Source organism: Megalobrama amblycephala, linkage group LG20, assembly GCF_018812025.1.
Source record: "Megalobrama amblycephala isolate DHTTF-2021 linkage group LG20, ASM1881202v1, whole genome shotgun sequence".
Classification (NCBI taxonomy): domain Eukaryota; kingdom Metazoa; phylum Chordata; class Actinopteri; order Cypriniformes; family Xenocyprididae; genus Megalobrama; species Megalobrama amblycephala.
Window position 1 is genome coordinate 515,448 of NC_063063.1, and position 24,972 is coordinate 540,419.

The 24,972-nt window shown below is 39.4% G+C and overlaps 1 protein-coding gene across 3 annotated transcripts in view; it reads right to left on the minus strand.

Annotated features, from left to right (window-relative positions):
- LOC125255504 (myosin-16) overlaps positions 1–24,972 on the minus strand; it is a 72,781-nt gene that overhangs the window by 42,606 nt on the left and 5,203 nt on the right. For 2 of the 3 annotated variants that reach the window (XM_048170803.1, XM_048170805.1), the window contains exon 2: positions 11,777–11,941. In XM_048170803.1, the coding sequence (XP_048026760.1) occupies positions 11,777–11,941 (165 nt within the window). Of the gene's footprint in view, positions 1–2,279; positions 2,644–11,776; positions 11,942–24,972 lie in introns of those variants that run through there. The other variant, XM_048170804.1, reaches the window with a different exon arrangement.

Below are 24,972 nucleotides of genomic sequence, written 5' to 3' on the forward strand. Positions count from 1 at the left end.
CATATTTTTTCCATAAATGTGGTTGTTGTGCTCTGAATTCAATCACCCTGACAAGTGCCCCCACTCATTCATGTTTGACTAGTTAGTAAAGCTCCATTTATAACACTCGATTATCAACTAAGACATTAATGGTAGTGTTACATGATCAACTGCAATATATTTGTCTAAGCAGCACAACAGGGAAAGACATAACAACATTGGTTCAATATTTGTATGCTTTGTCATGTATAAAAGTCAATTTTACATTCTATTTCTAATGCCATCTGTTAAGTGTGTACTTAAAAGATACTTGTATTCATTTTTTGTAGATGACCTGCAAAACACATGCAGTATGGAAATGGCAAGGCGTAAAATGGTATGGGTTGATTCATTCATTAAACACTATGCATTGTTCCACTTGCAAACAGTAATTAGCAGTGTTTGCTAAGGCACCGCTATGATTTCCACCTGGCAGATGATTAAACAGTGGGAAAAAAATCCCAGACTTAGTTTGAAGGATGGACTCTGAGCACTATTTAGGGAATATCATACTTAGGAGTGTGCTCTTTTGACTTTTACCAATAAAAAAGTCCTAGCAATGTCCTAACAACTGCACAGCAACCTATTACCCACTCAGAGTATAACAATGCTCTGAAAACCATCCACAACCCCCAAGCATTGTTTTGCACTGGCAAACATGCTCACATCTTTTTCAGCTATTTTTGCAGTTCTGAAATTATGCACTTACTCTTTAACATAAATGATATAGTTATAAGATATAAAGTCACTACTTCTTATAAATGCATCTTTATTTTTCGCAATTGTCACAATTATGAGGTCATATTTGTAAGATAAATATTTGCAATTATGAAAAATAGTTGCAATTATGAGACATGAAGTCATAACTACGAGATTTATAGTTGCAATTATGACAAAGTTGCAATCATGAGAAATTCAGTCACAATTACGAGGAAAAAAGATGCAATTACGAGAAATAGATGCAATTACAAGTAATATAGTTGAAATTAAGAGAAATATAGTCACAATTACAATAAATATATAGTCACAATTGAAAGGAATATAGTGACAATTTAGAAAAAATATAGTAACAATTAAGATAAAGGCACAATTACAAGAAATATAGTCGCAATTACAAGAAATCTAGGCGCAATTACGAAAAATAGTCACAATTACAAGAAATATAGCCGTAATTACAAGAAATATAGTCACAATTATGAGAAATAGTCAATTACGAGAAATAAAGATGCAATTACAAGAAATAAAGTTGCAATTATGAGAAATATAGTCACAATTATGATAAACAGTTGCAATTACAAGAAATATAGTTGCAATTACAAATAATATAGTTGCAATTAAGAGAAATATAGTCACAATTACAATAAATATATAGTCACAATTGAAAGGAATATAATGACAATTACGAAAAAACATATTAACAATTAAGATAAAGGCACAATTACAAGAAATATAGGCGCAATTACAAGAAATATAGTCACAATTATGAGAAATAGTCAATTACGAGAAATAAAGATGCAATTACAAGAAATAAAGTTGCAATTATGAGAAATATAGTCACAATTATGATAGACAGTTGCAATTACAAGAAATATAGTTGCAATTACAAATAATATAGTTGCAATTAAGAGAAATATAGTCACAATTACAATAAATATATAGTCACAATTGAAAGGAATATAGTGACAATTACGAAAAAACATAGTAACAATTAAGATAAAGGCACAATTACAAGAAATCTAGGTGCAATTACGAAAAAATAGTCACAATTACAAGAAATATAGACGCAATTACAATATAGACACAATTATGAGAAATAGTCAATTACGAGAAATAAAGATGCAATTACAAGAAATAAAGTTGTAATTATGAGAAATAGAGACACAATTATGAGAAACAGTTGCAATTACAAGAAATATAGCTGCAATTATGAAAAAGTCAATTACGAGAAATAAAGTCGCAATTATGAGAAATACAGTTGAAATGACAAGAAATATAGCCACAATTAAAAGAAATATGAGTCTACATTGCTTGTAATTGTGACTATTTCTTCATAATTGCGACTTGATTTCTTGTACTCTTTAACATAATGATCTAGTTCATTATATTAGCATATAAATGCAAGGATACAGATTGCAACATTAAGATGTATTATGAAGTCAACAGTGAAGTGAAGGTAAACATTCTCTCTGAATCAAACCCATGACCTTGGCATCACTGCCACCAAACACATGCATTATCAGGATAACAGACACACGCAGTACCTGTTGGAGTGGGACGGATGTGGTGAAACTGTCCCAATCCAGGTCCTCGTGCTCAGCTTCTACCTGCTGTTCATCAGAGAGGGAGCGACGGACAGACACAACCTGACAAACTCCATCCATCTCTGCGCAGCAGCAGTGATTTCAACAGAGCTGGAGCGGACGCCCTCCTCCCTGTGTGTCTAACAGCTGGACGCCTCCTGTATTTTTTCTCCAGCTGTTGAACGGACGCTATCGAGGGTGTAATTCATCCACCGCTGGCCTCGTTCAGAAGTCCTGCCCCAGTCTAACACAAACAGGTGCTCATGTTTGGGCCGAGGTGTAGAATAACAAACTGTGTGATGTCACTACCTGTCACGAAAGCGCTCATATTTTTCGAAAGATTAAAGCAAGTGTACGAGAAACGGCGCAGCCAATGATTTGTGGTCTCTCTCGTGCATTTATTTAACAAACGAATCCATGCCTACAGTCTGGAAAATGTCTGTGAGTGTCAGAAGAACAAAGCTATTATTGTAATCTATGTACAAATCTGTTTGCCATTCATTTTCTACATGATTCACCAGACAAAACACTCTGCACTCAGACATCAACCATTTACATCTACTACAGGTGAACCAAGAAGCATTACTGGCTGACACTGATTATATCTCAACAGGTGTGACTGAATCAACACATGCAATCTATAGTTTTTGGTGAACTGCATACCCAACTACATACCATACATGTGATTTATGGCCTAACACCCACTCAAAGCATTGGCTGAGACTCAACTGCGCAGCGTTTCAGACAAAATAATGGTGACCATTATGGCTGCCTCTTCATGAAACTCAATGCTAATCATCACACACAGATGATGCACGGACACGGACATTAACGCCTTCACAGTCTGCGTCAAATATGAACATAAATTATAGCAGGCAACATTTTAATCTTCCCACTTTCACAATGAATGAATATCATGAATATCAATCATGATTTCTGAAGGATCATGTGACACTGAAGACTGGAGTAATGATGCTGAAAATTCAGCTTTGATCACAGGAATAAATTACACTTAACTATATATTCACATAGAAAACAGCTGATTTAAATTGTAAAAATATTTCACTATATTGTTGATCAATTCTGATCTATACACACACACATACAGTATACAGTATATATATGTACTAAAAATATTTCATGATTTGTTATCATAACATTTTTTCTTTTGTCAAATCAACTTCAATAATTTATGTGGTTCAGATAACATAATATTTGGACTTTGAATATCATTTTATTAACTCAAATTTTTCATTTCAATGAACTCAAAATTCAAAAACCAGGAAACTTACTTTTTTAAGTTCAACCAACAATTCTTCTTTTGTGTATGCATGTATATATATATATATATATATATATATATATATATATATATATATATATATATATATATATATATATTTATAGTTGCAAAAACTTCATTACTTTCCACTGTCTATTAAAAGTGTCTATTACGCACTGCCACAAAGTCTTGAACCATTTATAGACAAAATCAGTTTTTTAATCAATTTTTTATTCGTTGCTTTTATTGTCATTATTTCTTATGCACTTACTGTGATAATTTTATGTAATTGCAAAGCACTTTGAATTACCTTGAAAGGTGTATGAAATGTGCTGCTAAATAAATAAACTCGCCTTGCTTCGCCAAATGTTATCAATCTTAATCTGATCTACTTTTATTTATAAAATGTCAACTAAATCCCTGGCATGAACCCAACCTTTTGCCCTACATAACAGCAGAAACTGCTTTTCCCTCATGTACATCTGAAGATTAAAGATAACGATCACTTCTTTAGAAATAGTTCTTCATAATAGCCCTCATTCAACAAGTTCAGCGTCCAGTCTATAATATACGCTGAAATTATATTTGTATAAGACATGAGAGAGCAGCTCTGAGAGGTTAGATGTTCACTGAGGTTCTTGAGATGTTTCTCTGAATATAAGAGGACAAGAGAAACAAACTCTGACTCGACCCTACAATGCTTCCAAAAGAGGGTTTTCACAGCAATGCCACAGAAGATCTTTAAGTGATCTTTAAGTGATCAGTTCTTAAAAGAACCATTTTTTCTTAGTGTGAAGAACATTTTAATAATCTAAAGAAACTTTTTCCACTATAAAAAACCTTTTGTTCATTTTCATGGATGTTCATGGAACCATCGATGTCAATAAAGAACCTTTATTTTTAAGAGTGTATGAACTTCAGAAAACACAGATCTATTAGACCACATCGTTTTTCCTAGAGAAGCTGTTTTTATGCAACTCATTAAGTGTGGAAAAACTTCTAAATTGCTGTAAATATACAGAAAGTGTGGATAAAAGGTGGTCAGTTAAAACAAAGAATTACTCTAAACAATAACTCCTCAGTCCAGCTGTGTTGGGTGATTACAGCAGACGACAATCATCTGTTGATATCAAACTGCTGTTTAATGAGACTGTCGACAAACGGCTTTGCTTTTGCATATCATTGTAAAACAATTTACAGAATGATCTTTGATATAAGAAATGCATTGATCTATAGAGGTTTAGCTTTAACCCATTATAAGCATTTGAACATTTTTGCATTTAACTCCACAAAAGTCATATGAAACATCGGTAAATAGACGTTTGTCTTGCACTAGTAAGTCTATTAGGATTTTATCATATCTTAATCTGCTTTCAATTACTTTAATTAGATTCTTGGCTCAGAAGTGATTAGTTAATGACTGATAATGGGCATTTAACTGCCATATGAAAGTGTTGTCATAGAAGGTTGTACAGCACACATGAGGTTTGTGTATCATACTTTCCTCTGAAAGAAGAGACGGGCCTCATTCACAAATCCAGCCCTGGAACTACACAAGCACTCCAGACCTTAACTTTTTTCCACATGCTTAAGTAGGGCTTCCCAGTGTTTCTGGAGAAATGTTCCACTTATTTCACATTATCAGTTATTAGATGGTAGGCTAAACATTGTGCAGTAAGCATTTAACTTTGCCTTTTTGCTGAGAACTTCATTTAAAGTTGAATACTATGGAAGCTTATTTCTGCCATGGAATAAAAATATAAAACAGGTAATTCTGAGTTTACATCTTGCAATTCTGAATTTTTCCTTGGAATTCTGAGTTTACATCTCGCAATTCTGACTTTTTCCTCTGAATTCTGAGTTTTCATCTTACAATTCTGAATTTTTCCTTGGAATTCTGAGTTTACATCCTGCAATTCTGACTTTTTCCTCGGAATTCTGAGTTTACATCTCCCAATTCTGACTTTTTCCTCGGAATTCTGAGTTTACATCCTGCAATTCTGACTTTTCCCTCAGAATTTTGAGTTTACATCTCGCAATTCTGACTTTTTCCTTGGAATTCTGAGTTTACATCTCACAATTCTGACTTTTATTCTGACTTTTTCTTTTGAATTCTGAGTTTACATCTCCCAGTTCTGAAGTTTTCCTTAGAATTCTGAGTTTACATCTTGTAATTCTGAATTTTTCCTTGTAATTCTGAGTTTACATCCTGCAATTCTAACTTTTTCCTCGGAATTCTGAGTTTAAATCCTGCAATTCTTACTTTTTCCTCGGAATTCTGAGTTTACAACTCACAAATTCTGACTTTTTCCTCTGAATTCTGAGTTTACATCTTACAATTCTGAATTTTTCCTTGGAATTCTGAGTTTACATCCTGCAATTCTGACTTTTTCCTTGGAATTCTGAGTTTATATCTCACAATTCTGACTTTTTCCTTGGAATTCTGAGTTTACATCCTGCAATTCTGACTTTTTTCTCAGAATTCTGAGTTTACATCCTGCAATTCTGACTTTTTCCTCGGAATTCTGAGTTTACATTTCACAATTCTTACTTTTTCCTCGGAATTCTGAGTTTACATCTTGTAATTCTGACTTTTTATTCTGACTTTTTCCTAGGAATTCTGAGTTTACATCTCACAATACTGAATTTTTCCTTGGAATTCTGAGTTTACATCTTGCAATTCTGACTTTTTATTCTGACTTTTTCCTCAGAATTCTGAGTTTACATCCTGCAATTCTGACTTTTTCCTAGGAATTCTGAGTTTACATCTCCCAATTCTGATTTTTTCCTTGGAATTCTGAGTTTACATCTTGTAATTCTGACTTTTTATTCTGACTTTTTCCTAGGAATTCTGAGTTTACATCTCCCAATTCTGAATTTTTCCTTGGAATTCTGAGTTTACATCCTGCAATTCTGACTTTTTCCTCGGAATTCTGAGTTTACATTTCACAATTCTTACTTTTTCCTCGGAATTCTGAGTTTACATCTTGCAATTCTGACTTTTTATTCTGACTTTTTCCTCAGAATTCTGAGTTTACATCCTGCAATTCTGACTTTTTCCTAGGAATTCTGAGTTTACATCTCCCAATTCTGACTTTTTCCTCGGAATTCTGAGTTTACATCCTGCAATTCTGACTTTTTCCTTGGAATTCTGAGTTTACATTTCACAATTCTTACTTTTTCCTCGGAATTCTGAGTTTACATCTTGTAATTCTGACTTTTTATTCTGACTTTTTCCTAGGAATTCTGAGTTTACATCTCACAATACTGAATTTTTCCTTGGAATTCTGAGTTTACATCTTGCAATTCTGACTTTTTATTCTGACTTTTTCCTCAGAATTCTGAGTTTACATCCTGCAATTCTGACTTTTTCCTAGGAATTCTGAGTTTACAACTCACAAATTCTGACTTATTCTTCTGAACTCTGAGTTTACATCTCACAATTTTGACTTTTTTCTCAGAATACTGACTTTACATCTAGAAATTGGGACTTTTCTCAGAATTGTGAGTCTAGATCGCATAACTGCAAGATATAAACTTACAATTATGAGAAAAAAGTCAGAACTGTGAGATTAAATTTTACCTTTTTTATATTTTTTAATTCCACAGCAGAAATAAGCTTCCATAGGATACTAATTGAAGTAGCTGCAACAGTATTTCTGAATTCACAGAACTAAAACCAAAAGTATATGACAAGAAACAAAGAGACAAAATGAGGCAGACAGTCATAAGCTGTCAGGAAATGTTGAAACGGCTGTATAAATCTGCACTCGATTTGGTCATTTGGAAGTTATTGGTGATATTAATAGATTCCAGGCTTCTGTCCATCACAGAGTGGAAGAAAACAGCTTGAATTAACTGTGCTAAACTCTTGAGTCACGCAAAAAGATCTGTGCTCAAATGAGTGCCCTAAATATCATGTTAAAAATGTGAAGTGTGGCTTTAAATAATGTACTCTCTGATAAGACCCAATTAATCTAGTGTATCTTACCCAGCAATCAGTGGTTGTCAGTTGACAGCAGGGGACGGATGAATTATGGCTGTGTGAATTTGGATGGGGTGTAATTACAGCAGAGAGATGGGGATGGAATCATGGAGGACCACGGAAAGGGCCCATTTTCCAAGAACACTGGAAATATACAAGATCAGCCAGAATAACCTTATACTGGGTCAAATGCATGATTCATAAACACCTGACATAAAATATTCTATTGTATCAGCATTTGTTCACAAGGTTGTGTCCAGTTTGTTAAATTGATATTCCTGCACATAGAACAGGACAAAACTCTGACCCTTTCTGATCGCTATCCAAAAATACAGAACTGTTTCATTATCTTGAGCCAGAAACTGACGCTGTGTCTTCTGAACAAGCAGCACAAAGATATTTTACTCATAAATCCCATGTTTTTACTGCCAGGTAAAGGTGCAAAAAAAATCAGAAGACACCTGACCTGTCATAGTCAGTAAAAAATAATGACTGACGATAAACTTTAATGATTGTATCAATAAGTCTCCTAAAATATCAGATAATTTGACCTATGTATGACAAGGCGAGATTAAGTCGTAGGTATAATGTCATGTAGTGCGACTTCTGTGTTTCGTTTAAAATAAAGATCACGATTCTGAATATATAACTAAACAAAATAACATATAACTTACTAGACATTCTGACAAAATGTTAATTGCTACAGTCTATTTAAAATATATATATTTGATTCATTTTTAAAAAGATCAGTTTGAGTGAATAATTCAATGACTCACTCATAAAGACTTCACTTGTTTCATTACTGGATGAATCAGTGTTTTTGAACAAATATCTTGAATGAATGATTCAATGACTCATTCACAAAGACTTCTCTTGTTTCATTAGGCTTGTTCAACTTGATGCAGCGCTGCACAGACCGATCGGCGGCTGACTTGAAGCAGTGAATGCCGGTAAGAAATTTTGTCCGACTTGAGACAGCGCCGGCGCCATGTGACTGTGACGTATGGCTTCAAAGTACCACAAGAGCGATTCGAGATCAGCCGTCTGAGTTAGCCAGTGCAGTTTCTCAAGAGGAGCTGCACGAGCGCTGATGACGACACAGCTGTTTCATGATTGGCCGGATTCACCGCATGACAACTATCACGTGTGTTTCGTGTTTATTTTCACGCCTTCAGTTCCACTAATGCTCAAAAATCTGTGTTTTTATAACCGTTAAAGCTCTTTTCATGTAGTTGCAATGTTATATTGTGTCATGTTTATCAAAATAAAACTGATAAAAAATGTAGACCCCACTACATTGGCATTTAAATAATATATGCTTATGTTGAACTTTATTCTTCTAAAAACAGACGCTGTAAGCAGGACATAAAGCATTGAATGATAATGTCTCTGAAACATCTGTGTATTAGTAAAATATTGCATTTATATCACTTCAGCTGTGATAAAGTATGCAAACGCAGCGCGAGCGTCACTATGAGAAGCAGAAAGTGTCCGACTTCACGTCTCCGTTTTCAGCTCCTCCCCGCCTGCACATGGCTACTCTCGCCAATCGGTTACATCCAGCCGCAGTCGATGTCGAACACACCTACTACTAGATGAATCATTTTTAAACAAATCTCTTGAATGAATGATTCAATGACTCACTTAAAAGACTTCACTTGTTTCATTACTGGATGAATCATTTTTGAACAAATCTCTTAAATGAATGCTTCAATGACTCACTCAAAAGACTTCACTTGTTCCATTACTGGATGAATCAGTGTTTTTGAACGAATCTCTTGAATGAATGATTCAATGACTCACTTAAAAGACTTCACTTGTTTCATTACTGGATGAATCATTTTTGAACAAATCTCTTAAATGAATGCTTCAATGACTCACTCAAAAGACTTCACTTGTTCCATTACTGGATGAATCAGTGTTTTTGAACGAATCTCTTGAATGAATGATTCAATGACACACTCACAAAGACTTCTCTTGTTTCAATACTGGATGAATCATTTTTGAACAAATCTCTTAAATGAATGCTTCAATGACTCACTCAAAAGACTTCACTTGTTCCATTACTGGATGAATCAGTGTTTTTGAACAAATCTTTTGAATGAATGATTCAATGACTCACTTAAAAGACTTCACTTGTTTCATTACTGGATGAATATCATTTTTAAACAAATCTCTTGAACGATTCAATGACTCACTCAAAAGACTTCACTTGTTTCATTACTGGATGAATCAGTGTTTTTGAGCAAATCTTTTGAATGAATGATTCAATGACTCACTCAAAAGACTTCACTTGTTTCATTACTGGATGAATCAGTGTTTTTGAACAAATCTTTTGAATGAATGATTCAATGACTCACTCATAAAGACTTCACTTGTTTCATTACTGGATGAATCATTTTTGAACAAATCTCTTGAATGAATGATTTAATTACTTACTCAAAAGACTTCACTTGTTTCATTAAGGCAAGAACACACCAAGCCGACGGTTGGCCGTGGGGCGGTTTTGTTTGTTGGCCGATTAAGTTTTCTCAGTGTATTCCGCACCGTCGGCTGAAGTTGGTCCTCGTCTGCTTTTTTTTCAGCCGATTCGGCATGTTGAATCGGCGTCGGAGCTCATCGGTCTGTCGGGCCATCTGATCATTCTGATTGGCTGTTCAGCTACTGCCACCTGCTGGTATGGAAAGGCATTTCATCTTACGCAGGCGCAGAACGGACGTGCTACTTGGCCGTCGGCTGTCGAGCGTCAGATTGGTGTGTCGGGGCAACTTTGGACCCAGACGCTGCTGACGTGAGCCAACCCCGCAGTCTGCTTTCGTCGCCACTAGTTCGTCGGCGTCAGCTTGGTGTGTTCCTGCCTTTACAGGATGAATCAGTATTTTTGAACAAATCTCTTGAATGAATGATGCAATTACCTACTCAAAAGACTTCACTTGTTTCATTACCGATACAATATATTTTTTAACAGTCACTTGTTGCCATCTACTGTTGTAACAATATAATTGATACAATCTTTATTTGAAGCATCAAGTTACTTTTAAAAGGTGATTTACTCTTTTCTGATCACTACCATAGACATCAGTGTTTATATCAGAACTATAAACTTTATCCCAGAACTTCTGTGATAATTTCTGTCAATCTCTGTCATTTAGGAATAAGATTGTGTCACTGTTTGAATCGATATATACTGAAAGACTCAAGCTTGGCTACATATTTTAAAGGTCACTGCATAAAAACCCTTATAAACACGCTTGTTCACTCCATCTGAACTGCAATACGATGATTTACTGAAACAAAGAGAAGCATATGAGAGAAGTGAGCCTTGGACCGGAGCATCTGCTAATGCAATCACCAGCTCAAATCATCCTCTATCTTGGCCGAGCTGCAGCGTGGCATTTCTGCAAGCACTGGCAATATCACCACAATCCCAGACCCTCAGACATATTTCACCCAGCGGGCGACACGAAATCTGTAGTTCAGCAAATAGTGCCATACTTGCTTCCCATGGCTGTGTAAGAGTGGGTGGGCTGTAAAGACACACCATCCCGTCTCTCCATCACAATAAATCTGAATGGCCAGAGCTCAGTCAAGAAATAAAAACAGTCAGTATCAGCTCACAGAAGGAAGGCGGATCTTGCACATTTGCTGAATAACTCAGTCTATGAAAGCATATTATTATGCAGTGTAAACTGTCTACCAGCAGAGTAATAAATAACTACCATAATATGAAACAGCAGGAATAAAAACATATAGAGTCATGTCCAAAAGTCTGAGAGCACACTGAAACCCATATGATTTAAACTGGAAACAAAAGATTTAGGCCTTTAAAAAATTCAAAAAACAAACAAAAGAAGCATTATGACATAAATATTCAATATAGAAATATATATATATAAAATTAAAAAGCTTGAGCACGAAAGTAAAAAAAAAAAGTAAAACAAGCATTTTCACTAGTGCTGTCAGACGTTTGGACAATAATCTGATCATTTTTAATACAATTTATGATAAATAGCCTATATAATGCATTATATTCATTTGAGAAGCATGTGCATTAAAGTATAAAATGCAAAAACAAGCATTTCCACTAGTGCTGTCAGACATAACACCTTATTTAATAAACCTCTCCACAGCTTTGTCTTCTAATTCCTGCACATCATCAAGTCATTAGCATCAGTGAGCAGAAAGACTTACAGCACGCATCCGGACGAACACCTCATGTTTCTCCTTGCACAGCTCTGAGTTTTCCCCCTCCAGCTGCCGGACGCGGGACAGCAGTCGATCGGTCTGCTCGATGGCTTTCTTCAGCTCGTCTCGGTCCCTCATCTCTGCCTGAGCTCTGGGCTGCAGTGGATGAACCTGAGCGAAGGAGAAAGGGTTTCTTCAGTCACAGCAGCCCCTCCTGCTCATGGGCCCGTTTGGCCCGATTCAAAACAAGCCCAAACTCCTTCCACTGATACTGTTCCACTACAATAACTCTCCTGGATCAAACATACTGCTTCAATGTATTGAGTATAGGATAAAAAAGTCAAAAGGAAAAAGCCTTAATAGGACTGCATTAAGCAGAAGAGAGGTCCCCTGTTAAAGTAATCGTGTGAAAACGTCACTGATATTCCTATAGAGACTTATTTTGGAAATTCAAGGGGGGGGGGGGGGGGTCGTTAATGACAACCATTATAAATAACAGGTGACTTTATACAGTGTCATAAAGCAGGTGCAACTCTGTGTCTGCCACTATAAAGCAGCAAATAGTATACATTATATAAAATTCAAGTCAAGTCACCTTTATTTATATAGCGCTTTTTACAATGCAGATTGTGTCAAAGCAGCTTTACATTGATAACTGGTACATTATTTTGGCTGCACAGCAGCTCTTCAAGAATAGTGTCAATGCAGGCAGATCAAAGCACTGTTGAATAAATGTCAAGAATACTGTTGAATATCAAATGTCAAGTCAAATGTCAAGTGTCCCCAACTAAGCAAGCCAAAGGATAACTGGTACATTATTTTGGCTGCACAGCAGCTCTTAAAGAATAGTGTCAATGCAGGCAGATCAAAGCACTGTTGAATATCAAATGTCAATTAATGGTATACAAGATATACATTTCTCTTAGCCAAGGTTAAGGGTTTTTGCATAAACATTCTCATAGTTATTGTAAACAAATGATAACTATGCAAGTTGAATGATGAGGGCAGAATCTGCCAATATCACTATATACATCATCATCATGTATATGGGCTTTCATCTTCTATGATTTCTCTTATTATTAAGAGAAATCAACAAGAATTCAGTAGCTCCTACAGCACGACTGCACGTGATTCTATACAGCAGTTCAATAAACAACAGGTTAATATTGAAATAACTTATATTATGGAGACAACACTGACAGATACTATTGCACCGACAACAAAATAGTTCCAAACGAAGTGAAAGCAAAATTGATATGCGTGTCTGAGAAGCAATGCGTTTCCTTCCTGACTGAATTGGTTGTGTGAATGATTCAAAGACTTAAGATTTAAGACAAAGATTTAATTCTTGCATTACTCAAGGCTCTCGTGGCTTATTATCATTTGGTTCAATTATATTTGTTATATGTGTCAGGTGTGGCCTATATGCTGATTCTTTTTTTTTTTTTTTTTGGTAATACAAGTCAAAATATCCACCTTATTTTTACTGTATAGAGTGGCACGGCCATTTTGTAAATTGAATGTGCAAGGCTTGCTTCCAGTTATTTTAGCTGTGCAAAAATAGATCATTATGCTGCTTGATATTGCAAAGTGGAATTTCTTACCATATTACTTTATGTATTGTCGTAATTATAAACACATCGGTTTGTAGTGCAAATAGTTTTACCGTTTACTGCACTTTGTTTTTCTTCTACTTATAGCAGCTAATGAATCAGTGTTGCAAAATAAGATGGTGGTCTTCAGCTCACAGCCTGTATTGTAACTCTAGAGAATATTTCAGTAAAATGATTTGAAAAAATTTAGTCTGTTTCGTTGAACAAGCAGTCGTTTTGCAACACCTTTTTGTGTCAACATTAACTTACTGCCTTCAAAATATGATGAATATCATAAGGGTGTCATGAGAGCTTTTACTGTAATGTCAATCATTCTTCTCATCTCAATTTTGCAAGATTCAACAAGCAAGCATTTCTAGTTTCTTGGATGGAAAACCAGATGTGAACTAATTTTCCAAAACATACTCAAAAGCTTAAAGAATAAAGGAAGAATTCTGCTGAAGCTTAAGCCAAAATGTCTGTGGAAAATTAAGAGAAGCAATCCCAGTCTTATCTCTAAAAAAATCTGATGTATGATTTGTAGACATGTTATTAATGAGCAAAATGCCCATTTAGATTATCAGAGTGCACTTCAAACAAAAATTCCTCTACAATTATAATCTGTGACCTAAAAACAACCTTTCAAGCATGTCTTAATAGTCAGCTAAATTATTTGTGGGAATGCTCTTCAAATAGCTAAACTGTAAAACCCTCATGAATGAGACTTTTTGTGTAGTGAAGTTTTCATGTTTCAACTTGAGAGGGAGGACCAGACTTTAACACCACTGTCAAAATGCACAAATTGCCAATTTGCATTATTTGTAAGACAGTACCTTCAAAAATCTCCATTTGCATTAAATACTGTGTTAAATACAGTCCCTCTGGCAAAAGAGTCTTTGCACATTCCTGCCTTCACAGTCAATTGTTCAAGGCCCAGATCATGAGCAGCAGTTTTCCAAATAAATTTGTTCCCCTACACTGCATTCCAGCTCTACAGAGGTGACACACACACACACACACACACACACACACACACACACACACACACACACACACACACACACACACACACACACACACACATTATAATGCTTACACATTTGCTGAAGAGCTCTGAATTACCCATCATGCTCTCTGTATTTACTCTATTTCTCTCTCTCTCTTCCATTCCTGAATCTGCAATGGCAGATTTCCATTAAAGGGATAGTTCACCAAAAAATGAAAATTCTGTCATTAATTACTCACCTTTATGTTGTTCCAAACCTGTAAGACTTTCGTTCATCTTCGGAACACAAATGAAGATCTTTTTAAATTAAATCTGAGAGTTTTCTGTCCCTCCATTGACAGCTACGCAACTACTACTACCACGCTTCAAAAAGTTCATAAAGAGATTGTAAAATTAATCCATATGAATTGAGCGCTTTAGTACAAAAAGAGACTCAATCACTTTATATGATGAACAGATTTAATTTAGTCTTTTATTCACATGTAAACATTCATCAACTTACACATCAGTTGTGATAAATGAAGCTCAAGCATGTTTGATTAACGTACAAGAACCAATGAGGTTCATTCTCGTGTTACGCAGCATGTTTGAGCTTCAGCAAGACCCAATGAGGTTCATTCTCGTGTTACGCAGCACGATTGAGCCTCTTCAAGAACCAATGAGGTTCATTCTCGTGTTACGCAGCACGTTTGAGCTTCAGCAAGAACCAATGAGGTTCATTCTCGTGTTACGCAGCACGTTTGAGCCTCTTCAAGAACCAATGAGGTTCATTCTCGTGTTACGCAGCACGTTTGAGCCTCTTCAAGAACCAATGAGGTTCATTCTCGTGTTACGCAGCACGTTTGAGCTTCAGCAAGAACCAATGAGGTTCATTCTCGTGTTACGCAGCACGTTTGAGCTTCAGCAAGAACCAATGAGGTTCATTCTCGTGTTACGCAGCACGTTTGAGCCTCTTCAAGAACCAATGAGGTTCATTCTCCTGTTACGCAGCACGTTTGAGCTTCAGCAATAACCAATGAGGTTCATTCTCGTGTTACGCAGCACGTTTGAGCCTCTTCAAGAACCAATGAGGTTCATTCTCCTGTTACGCAGCACGTTTGAGCTTCAGCAAGAACCAATGAGGTTCATTCTCGTGTTACGCAGCACGTTTGAGCTTCTTCAAGAACCAGTGAGGTTCATTCTCGTGTTACGCAGCACGTTTGATCTTCAGCAATAACCAATGAGGTTCATTCTCGTGTTACGCAGCACGTTTGATCTTCAGCAATAACCAATGAGGTTCATTCTCCTGTTACGCAGCACGTTTGAGCTTCAGCAAGAACCAATGAGGTTCATTCTCGTGTTACGCAGCACGTTTGAGCCTCTTCAAGAACCAATGAGGTTCATTCTCCTGTTACGCAGCACGTTTGAGCTTCAGCAAGAACCAATGAGGTTCATTCTCGTGTTACGCAGCACGTTTGAGCTTCTTCAAGAACCAGTGAGGTTCATTCTCGTGTTACGCAGCACGTTTGATCTTCAGCAATAACCAATGAGGTTCATTCTCCTGTTATGCAGCACGTTTGATCTTCAGCAATAACCAATGAGGTTCATTCTCGTGTTACGCAGCACGTTTGAGCTTCAGCAAGAACCAATGAGGTTCATTCTCGTGTTACCAGCACGTTTGATCTTCAGCAAGAACCAATGAGGTTCATTCTCGTGTTACGCAGCACGTTTGAGCTTCCTCAAGAACCAATGAGGTTCATTCTCGTGTTACGCAGCACGTTTGATCTTCAGCAAGAACCAATGAGGTTCATTCTCGTGTTACGCAGCACGTTTGAGCTTCTTCAAGAACCAATGATGTTCATTCTTGTGTTACGCAGCACGTTTGAGCTTCCTCAAGAACCAATGATGTTCATTCTCGTGTTACGCAGCACGTTTGAGCTTCTTCAAGAACCAATGAGGTTCATTCTCGTGTTACGCAGCACGTTTGATCTTCCTCAAGAACCAATGATGTTCATTCTCGTGTTACGCAGCACGTTTGATCTTCCTCAAGAACCAATGATGTTCATTCTCGTGTTACGCAGCACGTTTGAGCTTCTTCAAGAACCAATGAGGTTCATTCTCGTGTTACGCAGCACGTTTGAGCTTCTTCAAGAACCAGTGAGGTTCATTCTCGTGTTACGCAGCACGTTTGATCTTCAGCAAGAACCAATGAGGTTCATTCTCGTGTTACGCAGCACGTTTGAGCTTCTTCAAGAACCAATGAGGTTCATTCTCGTGTTACGCAGCATGTTTGAGCTTCCTCAAGAACCAGTGAGGTTCATTCTCGTGTTACGCAGCACGTTTGATCTTCAGCAAGAACCAATGAGGTTCATTCTCGTGTTACGCAGCACGTTTGAGCTTCCTCAAGAACCAATGAGGTTCATTCTCATGTTACGCAGCACGTTTGATCTTCAGCGAGAACCAATGAGGTTCATTCTCGTGTTACGCAGCACGTTTGATCTTCCTCAAGAACCAATGAGGTTCATTCTCGTGTTACGCAGCACGTTTGAGCTTCAGCAAGAACCAATGAGGTTCATTCTCGTGTTACCAGCACGTTTGATCTTCAGCAAGAACCAATGAGGTTCATTCTCGTGTTACGCAGCACGTTTGAGCTTCCTCAAGAACCAATGAGGTTCATTCTCGTGTTACGCAGCACGTTTGAGCTTCCTCAAGAACCAATGAGGTTCATTCTCGTGTTACGCAGCACATTTGATCTTCAGCGAGAACCAATGAGGTTCATTCTCGTGTTACGCAGCACGTTTGATCTTCCTCAAGAACCAATGATGTTCATTCTCGTGTTACGCAGCACGTTTGATCTTCCTCAAGAACCAATGAGGTTCATTCTCGTGTTACGCAGCACGTTTGAGCCTCTTCAAGAACCAATGAGGTTCATTCTCCTGTTACGCAGCACGTTTGAGCTTCAGCAAGAACCAATGAGGTTCATTCTCGTGTTACGCAGCACGTTTGAGCTTCCTCAAGAACAAATGAGGTTCATTCTCGTGTTACGCAGCACGTTTGAGCTTCTTCAAGAACCAATGACGTTCATTCTCGTGTTACGCAGCACGTTTGAGCTTCTTCAAGAACCAGTGAGGTTCATTCTCGTGTTACGCAGCACGTTTGATCTTCAGCAAGAACCAATGAGGTTCATTCTCCTGTTACGCAGCACGTTTGATCTTCAGCAAGAACCAATGAGGTTCATTCTCGTGTTACGCAGCACGTTTGATCTTCCTCAAGAACCAATGATGTTCATTCTCGTGTTACGCAGCACGTTTGAGCTTCTTCAAGAACCAGTGAGGTTCATTCTCCTGTTACGCAGCACGTTTGATCTTCAGCAAGAACCAATGAGGTTCATTCTCGTGTTACGCAGCACTTTTGAGCTTCTTCAAGAACCAGTGAGGTTCATTCTCGTGTTACGCAGCACGTTTGATCTTCAGCAAGAACCAATGAGGTTCATTCTCGTGTTACGCAGCACGTTTGAGCTTCTTCAAGAACCAATGATGTTCATTCTTGTGTTACGCAGCACGTTTGAGCTACCTCAAGAACCAATGAGGTTCATTCTCGTGTTACGCAGCATGTTTGAGCTTCCTCAAGAACCAGTGAGGTTCATTCTCGTGTTACGCAGCACGTTTGATCTTCAGCAAGAACCAATGAGGTTCATTCTCGTGTTACGCAGCACGTTTGAGCTTCCTCAAGAACCAATGAGGTTCATTCTCGTGTTACGCAGCACGTTTGATCTTCAGCGAGAACCAATGAGGTTCATTCTCATGTTACGCAGCACGTTTGATCTTCCTCAAGAACCAATGAGGTTCATTCTCGTGTTACGCAGCACGTTTGAGCCTCTTCAAGAACCAATGAGGTTCATTCTCCTGTTACGCAGCACGTTTGAGCTTCAGCAAGAACCAATGAGGTTCATTCTCGTGTTACGCAGCACGTTTGAGCTTCCTCAACAACCAATGAGGTTCATTCTCGTGTTACGCAGCACGTTTGATCTTCAGCAAGAACCAATGAGGTTCATTCTCGTGTTACGCAGCACGTTTGAGCTTCTTCAAGAACCAGTGAGGTTCATTCTCGTGTTACGCAGCACGTTTGATCTTCAGCAAGAACCAATGAGGTTCATTCTCCTGTTACGCAGCACGTTTGATCTTCAGCAAGAACCAATGAGGTTCATTCTCGTGTTACGCAGCACGTTTGATCTTCCTCAAGAACCAATGATGTTCATTCTCGTGTTACACAGCACGTTTGAGCTTCTTCAAGAACCAATGAGGTTCATTCTCGTGTTACGCAGCACGTTTGAGCTTCTTCAAGAACCAGTGAGGTTTATTCTCGTGTTACGCAGCACGTTTGATCTTCAGCAAGAACCAATGAGGTTCATTCTCGTGTTACGCAGCACGTTTGAGCTTCCTCAAGAACCAATGAGGTTCATTCTCGTGTTACGCAGCACGTTTGATCTTCCTCAAGAACCAATGAGGTTCATTCTCGTGTTACGCAGCACGTTTGAGCTTCTTCAAGAACCAATGAGGTTCATTCTCGTGTTACGCAGCACGTTTGAGCTTCTCAAGAACCAATGAGGTTTCATTCTCGTGTTACGCAGCACGTTTGATCTTCAGCAAGAACCAATGAGGTTCATTCTCGTGTTACGCAGCACGTTTGAGCTTCCTCAAGAACCAATGAGGTTCATTCTCGTGTTACGCAGCACGTTTGAGCTTCCTCAAGAACCAATGAGGTTCATTCTCGTGTTACGCAGCACGTTTGAGCTTCAGCAAGAACCAATGAGGTTCATTCTCGTGTTACGCAGCACGTTTGAGCTTCCTCAAGAACCAATGATGTTCATTCTCGTGTTACGCAGCACGTTTGATCTTCCTCAAGAACCAATGAGGTTCATTCTCGTGTTACGCAGCACGTTTGAGCTCTTCAAGAACCAATGAGGTTCATTCTCCTGTTACGCAGCACGTTTGAGCTTCAGCAAGAACCAATGAGGTTCATTCTCGTGTTACGCAGCACGTTTGATCTTCCTCAAGAACCAATGAGGTTCATTCTCGTGTTACGCAGCACGTTTGAGCTTCTTCAAGAACCAATGAGGTTCATTCTCGTGTTACGCAGCACTTTTGAGCTTCTTCAAGAACCAGTGAGGTTCATTCTCGTGTTACGCAGCACGTTTGAGCTTCCTCAAGAACCAATGAGGTTCATTCTCGTGTTACGCAGCACGTTTGATCTTCAGCAAGAACCAATGAGGTTCATTCTCCTGTTACGCAGCACGTTTGATCTTCAGCAAGAACCAATGAGGTTCATTCTCGTGTTACGCAGCACGTTTGATCTTCAGCAAGAACCAATGAGGTTCATTCTCGTGTTACGCAGCACGTTTGATCTTCAGCAAGAACCAATGAGGTTCATTCTCCTGTTACGCAGCACGTTTGATCTTCAGCAAGAACCAATGAGGTTCATTCTCGTGTTACGCAGCACGTTTGAGCTTCTTCAAGAACCAATGATGTTCATTCTTGTGTTACGCAGCACGTTTGAGCTTCCTCAAGAACCAATGAGGTTCATTCTCGTGTTACGCAGCACGTTTGAGCTTCCTCAAGAACCAATGAGGTTCATTCTCGTGTTACGCAGCACGTTTGATCTTCAGCAAGAACCAATGAGGTTCATTCTCGTGTTACGCAGCACGTTTGAGCTTCCTCAAGAACCAATGAGGTTCATTCTCGTGTTACGCAGCACGTTTGATCTTCAGCAAGAACCAATGAGGTTCATTCTCGTGTTACGCAGCACGTTTGATCTTCCTCAAGAACCAATGAGGTTCATTCTCGTGTTACGCAGCACGTTTGAGCTTCTTCAAGAACCAATGAGTTCATTCTCGTGTTACGCAGCACGTTTGAGCTTCTTCAAGAACCATGAGGTTCATTCTCGTGTTACGCAGCACGTTTGATCTTCAGCAAGAACCAATGATGTTCATTCTCGTGTTACGCAGCACGTTTGATCTTCAGCAAGAACCAATGAGGTTCATTCTCGTGTTACGCAGCACGTTTGATCTTCAGCAAGAACCAATGAGGTTCATTCTCCTGTTACGCAGCACGTTTGATCTTCAGCAAGAACCAATGAGGTTCATTCTCGTGTTACGCAGCACGTTTGATCTTCCTCAAGAACCAATGATGTTCATTCTCGTGTTACGCAGCACGTTTGAGCTTCTTCAAGAACCAATGAGGTTCATTCTCGTGTTACGCAGCACGTTTGAGCTTCTTCAAGAACCAGTGAGGTTCATTCTCGTGTTACGCAGCACGTTTGATCTTCAGCAAGAACCAATGAGGTTCATTCTCCTGTTACGCAGCACGTTTGATCTTCAGCAAGAACCAATGAGGTTCATTCTCGTGTTACGCAGCACGTTTGATCTTCCTCAAGAACCAATGAGGTTCATTCTCGTGTTACGCAGCACGTTTGAGCTTCTTCAAGAACCAATGAGGTTCATTCTCGTGTTACGCAGCACTTTTGAGCTTCTTCAAGAACCATGAGGTTCATTCTCGTGTTACGCAGCACGTTTGATCTTCAGCAAGAACCAATGAGGTTCATTCTCGTGTTACGCAGCACGTTTGAGCTTCTTCAAGAACCAATGATGTTCATTCTTGTGTTACGCAGCACGTTTGAGCTTCCTCAAGAACCAATGAGGTTCATTCTCGTGTTACGCAGCATGTTTGAGCTTCCTCAAGAACCAGTGAGGTTCATTCTCGTGTTACGCAGCACGTTTGAGCTTCTTCAAGAACCAATGAGGTTCATTCTCGTGTTACGCAGCACGTTTGAGCTTCTTCAAGAACCAATGAGGTTCATTCTCGTGTTACGCAGCACGTTTGAGCTTCAGCAAGAACCAATGAGGTTCATTCTCTGTTACGCAGCACGTTTGATCTTCAGCAAGAACCAATGAGGTTCATTCTCGTGTTACGCAGCACGTTTGAGCTTCCTCAAGAACCAATGAGGTTCATTCTCGAGTTACACAGCACGTTTGAGCTTCTTCAAGAACCAATGAGGTTCATTCTCGTGTTACGCAGCACGTTTGAGCTTCTTCAAGAACCAGTGAGGTTCATTCTCGTGTTACGCAGCACGTTTGATCTTCAGCAAGAACCAATGAGGTTCATTCTCGTGTTACGCAGCACGTTTGAGCTTCTTCAAGAACCAATGAGGTTCATTCTCGTGTTACGCAGCACTTTTGAGCTTCTTCAAGAACCAATGAGGTTCATTCTCGTGTTACGCAGCACGTTTGATCTTCAGCAAGAACCAATGAGGTTCATTCTCGTGTTACACAGCACGTTTGAGCTTCAGCAAGAACCAATGAGGTTCATTCTCGTGTTACGCAGCACGTTTGAGCTTCCTCAAGAACCAATGATGTTCATTCTCGTGTTACGCAGCACGTTTGAGCTTCCTCAAGAACCAATGAGGTTCATTCTCGTGTTACGCAGCACGTTTGAGCTTCAGCAAGAACCAATGAGGTTCATTCTCGTGTTACGCAGCACGTTTGAGCTTCCTCAAGAACCAATGAGGTTCATTCTCGTGTTACGCAGCACGTTTGAGCTTCTCAAGAACCAATGAGGTTCATTCTCGTGTTACGCAGCACGTTTGAGCTTCCTCAAGAACCAATGAGGTTCATTCTCGTGTTACGCAGCACGTTTGAGCTTCTTCAAGAACCAATGAGGTTCATTCTCGTGTTACGCAGCACGTTTGAGCTTCCTCAAGAACCAATGAGGTTCATTCTCGTGTTACGCAGCACGTTTGAGCTTCCTCAAGAACCAATGAGGTTCATTCTCGTGTTACGCAGCACGTTTGAGCTTCATCAAGAACCAATGAGGTTCATTCTCGTGTTACGCAGCACGTTTGAGCTTCAGCAAGAACCAATGAGGTTCATTCTCGTGTTACGCAGCACGTTTGAGCTTCAGCAAGAACCAATGAGGTTCATTCTCGTGTTACGCAGCACGTTTGAGCTTCCTCAAGAACCAATGAGGTTCATTCTCGTGTTACGCAGCACGTTTGAGCTTCAGCAAGAACCAATGAGGTTCATTCTCGTGTTACGCAGCACGTTTGATCTTCCTCAAGAACCATGAGGTTCATTCTCGTGTTACGCAGCACGTTTGAGCTTCCTCAAGAACCAATGAGGTTCATTCTCGTGTTACGCAGCACGTTTGATCTTCCTCAAGAACCAGTGAGGTTCATTCTCGTGTTACGCAGCACGTTTGATCTTCCTCAAGAACCAGTGAGGTTCATTCTCATGTTACGCAGCACGTTTGAGCTTCTTCAAGAACCAGTGAGGTTCATTCTCGTGTTACGCAGCACGTTTGAGCTTCTCAAGAACCAATGAGGTTCATTCTCCTGTTACGCAGCACGTTTGATCTTCAGCAAGAACCAATGAGGTTCATTCTCGTGTTACGCAGCACGTTTGATCTTCAGCAAGAACCAATGAGGTTCATTCTCGTGTTACGCAGCACGTTTGATCTTCAGCAAGAACCAATGAGGTTCATTCTCGTGTTACGCAGCACGTTTGAGCTTCAGCAAGAACCAATGAGGTTCATTCTCGTGTTACCAGCACGTTTGATCTTCAGCAAGAACCAATGAGGTTCATTCTCGTGTTACCAGCACGTTTGATCTTCAGCAAGAACCAATGAGGTTCATTCTCGTGTTACGCAGCACGTTTGAGCTTCCTCAAGAACCAATGAGGTTCATTCTCGTGTTACGCAGCACGTTTGAGCTTCCTCAAGAACCAATGAGGTTCATTCTCGTGTTACGCAGCACGTTTGAGCTTCCTCAAGAACCAATGAGGTTCATTCTCGTGTTACGCAGCACGTTTGAGTTCCTCAAGAACCAATGAGGTTCATTCTCGTGTTACGCAGCACGTTTGAGCTTCCTCAAGAACCAATGAGGTTCATTCTCGTGTTACGCAGCACGTTTGAGCTTCCTCAAGAACCAATGAGGTTCATTCTCGTGTTACGCAGCACGTTTGAGCTTCCTCAAGAACCAATGAGGTTCATTCTCGTGTTACGCAGCACGTTTGAGTTCCTCAAGAACCAATGAGGTTCATTCTCATGTTACGCAGCACGTTTGAGTTCCTCAAGAACCAATGAGGTTCATTCTCGTGTTACGCAGCACGTTTGAGCTTCTTCAAGAACCAATGAGGTTCATTCTCGTGTTACGCAGCACGTTTGAGCTTCAGCAAGAACCAATGAGGTTCATTCTCGTGTTACGCAGCACGTTTGAGCTTCCTCAAGAACCAATGAGGTTCATTCTCGTGTTACGCAGCACGTTTGAGCTTCAGCAAGAACCAATGAGGTTCATTCTCGTGTTACGCAGCACGTTTGAGCTTCCTCAAGAACCAATGAGGTTCATTCTCATGTTACGCAGCACGTTTGATCTTCAGCAAGAACCAATGAGATTCATTCTCGTGTTACGCAGCACGTTTGATCTTCAGCAAGAACCAATGAGATTCATTCTCGTGTTACGCAGCACGTTTGATCTTCAGCAAGAACCAATGAGGTTCATTCTCGTGTTACGCAGCACGTTTGATCTTCAGCAAGAACCAATGAGGTTCATTCTCGTGTTACGCAGCACGTTTGATCTTCAGCAAGAACCAATGAGGTTCATTCTCGTGTTACGCAGCACGTTTGAGCTTCAGCAAGAACCAATGAGGTTCATTCTCGTGTTACGCAGCACGTTTGATCTTCAGCAAGAACCAATGAGGTTCATTCTCGTGTTACGCAGCACGTTTGATCTTCAGCAAGAACCAATGAGGTTCATTCTCGTGTTACGCAGCACGTTTGATCTTCAGCAAGAACCAATGAGGTTCATTCTCGTGTTACGCAGCACGTTTGATCTTCCTCAAGAACCAATGATGTTCATTCTCGTGTTACGCAGCACCAATGTGGTTCATTCTCGTGTTACGCAGCACGTTTGATCTTCAGCAAGAACCAATGAGGTTCATTCTCGTGTTACGCAGCACGTTTGAGCTTCCTCAAGAACCAATGAGGTTCATTCTCGTGTTACGCAGCACGTTTGATCTTCAGCAAGAACCAATGAGGTTCATTCTCTGTTACGCAGCACGTTTGATCTTCAGCAAGAACCAATGAGGTTCATTCTCGTGTTACGCAGCACGTTTGATCTTCAGCAAGAACCAATGAGGTTCATTCTCGTGTTACGCAGCACGTTTGATCTTCAGCAAGAACCAATGAGGTTCATTCTCGTGTTACGCAGCACGTTTGATCTTCAGCAAGAACCAATGAGGTTCATTCTCGTGTTACGCAGCACGTTTGATCTTCAGCAAGAACCAATGAGGTTCATTCTCGTGTTACGCAGCACGTTTGATCTTCAGCAAGAACCAATGAGGTTCATTCTCGTGTTACGCAGCACGTTTGATCTTCAGCAAGAACCAATGAGGTTCATTCTCGTGTTACGCAGCACGTTTGAGCTTCCTCAAGAACCAATGAGGTTCATTCTCGTGTTACGCAGCACGTTTGAGCTTCCTCAAGAACCAATGAGGTTCATTCTCGTGTTACGCAGCACGTTTGAGCTTCCTCAAGAACCAATGAGGTTCATTCTCGTGTTACGCAGCACGTTTGATC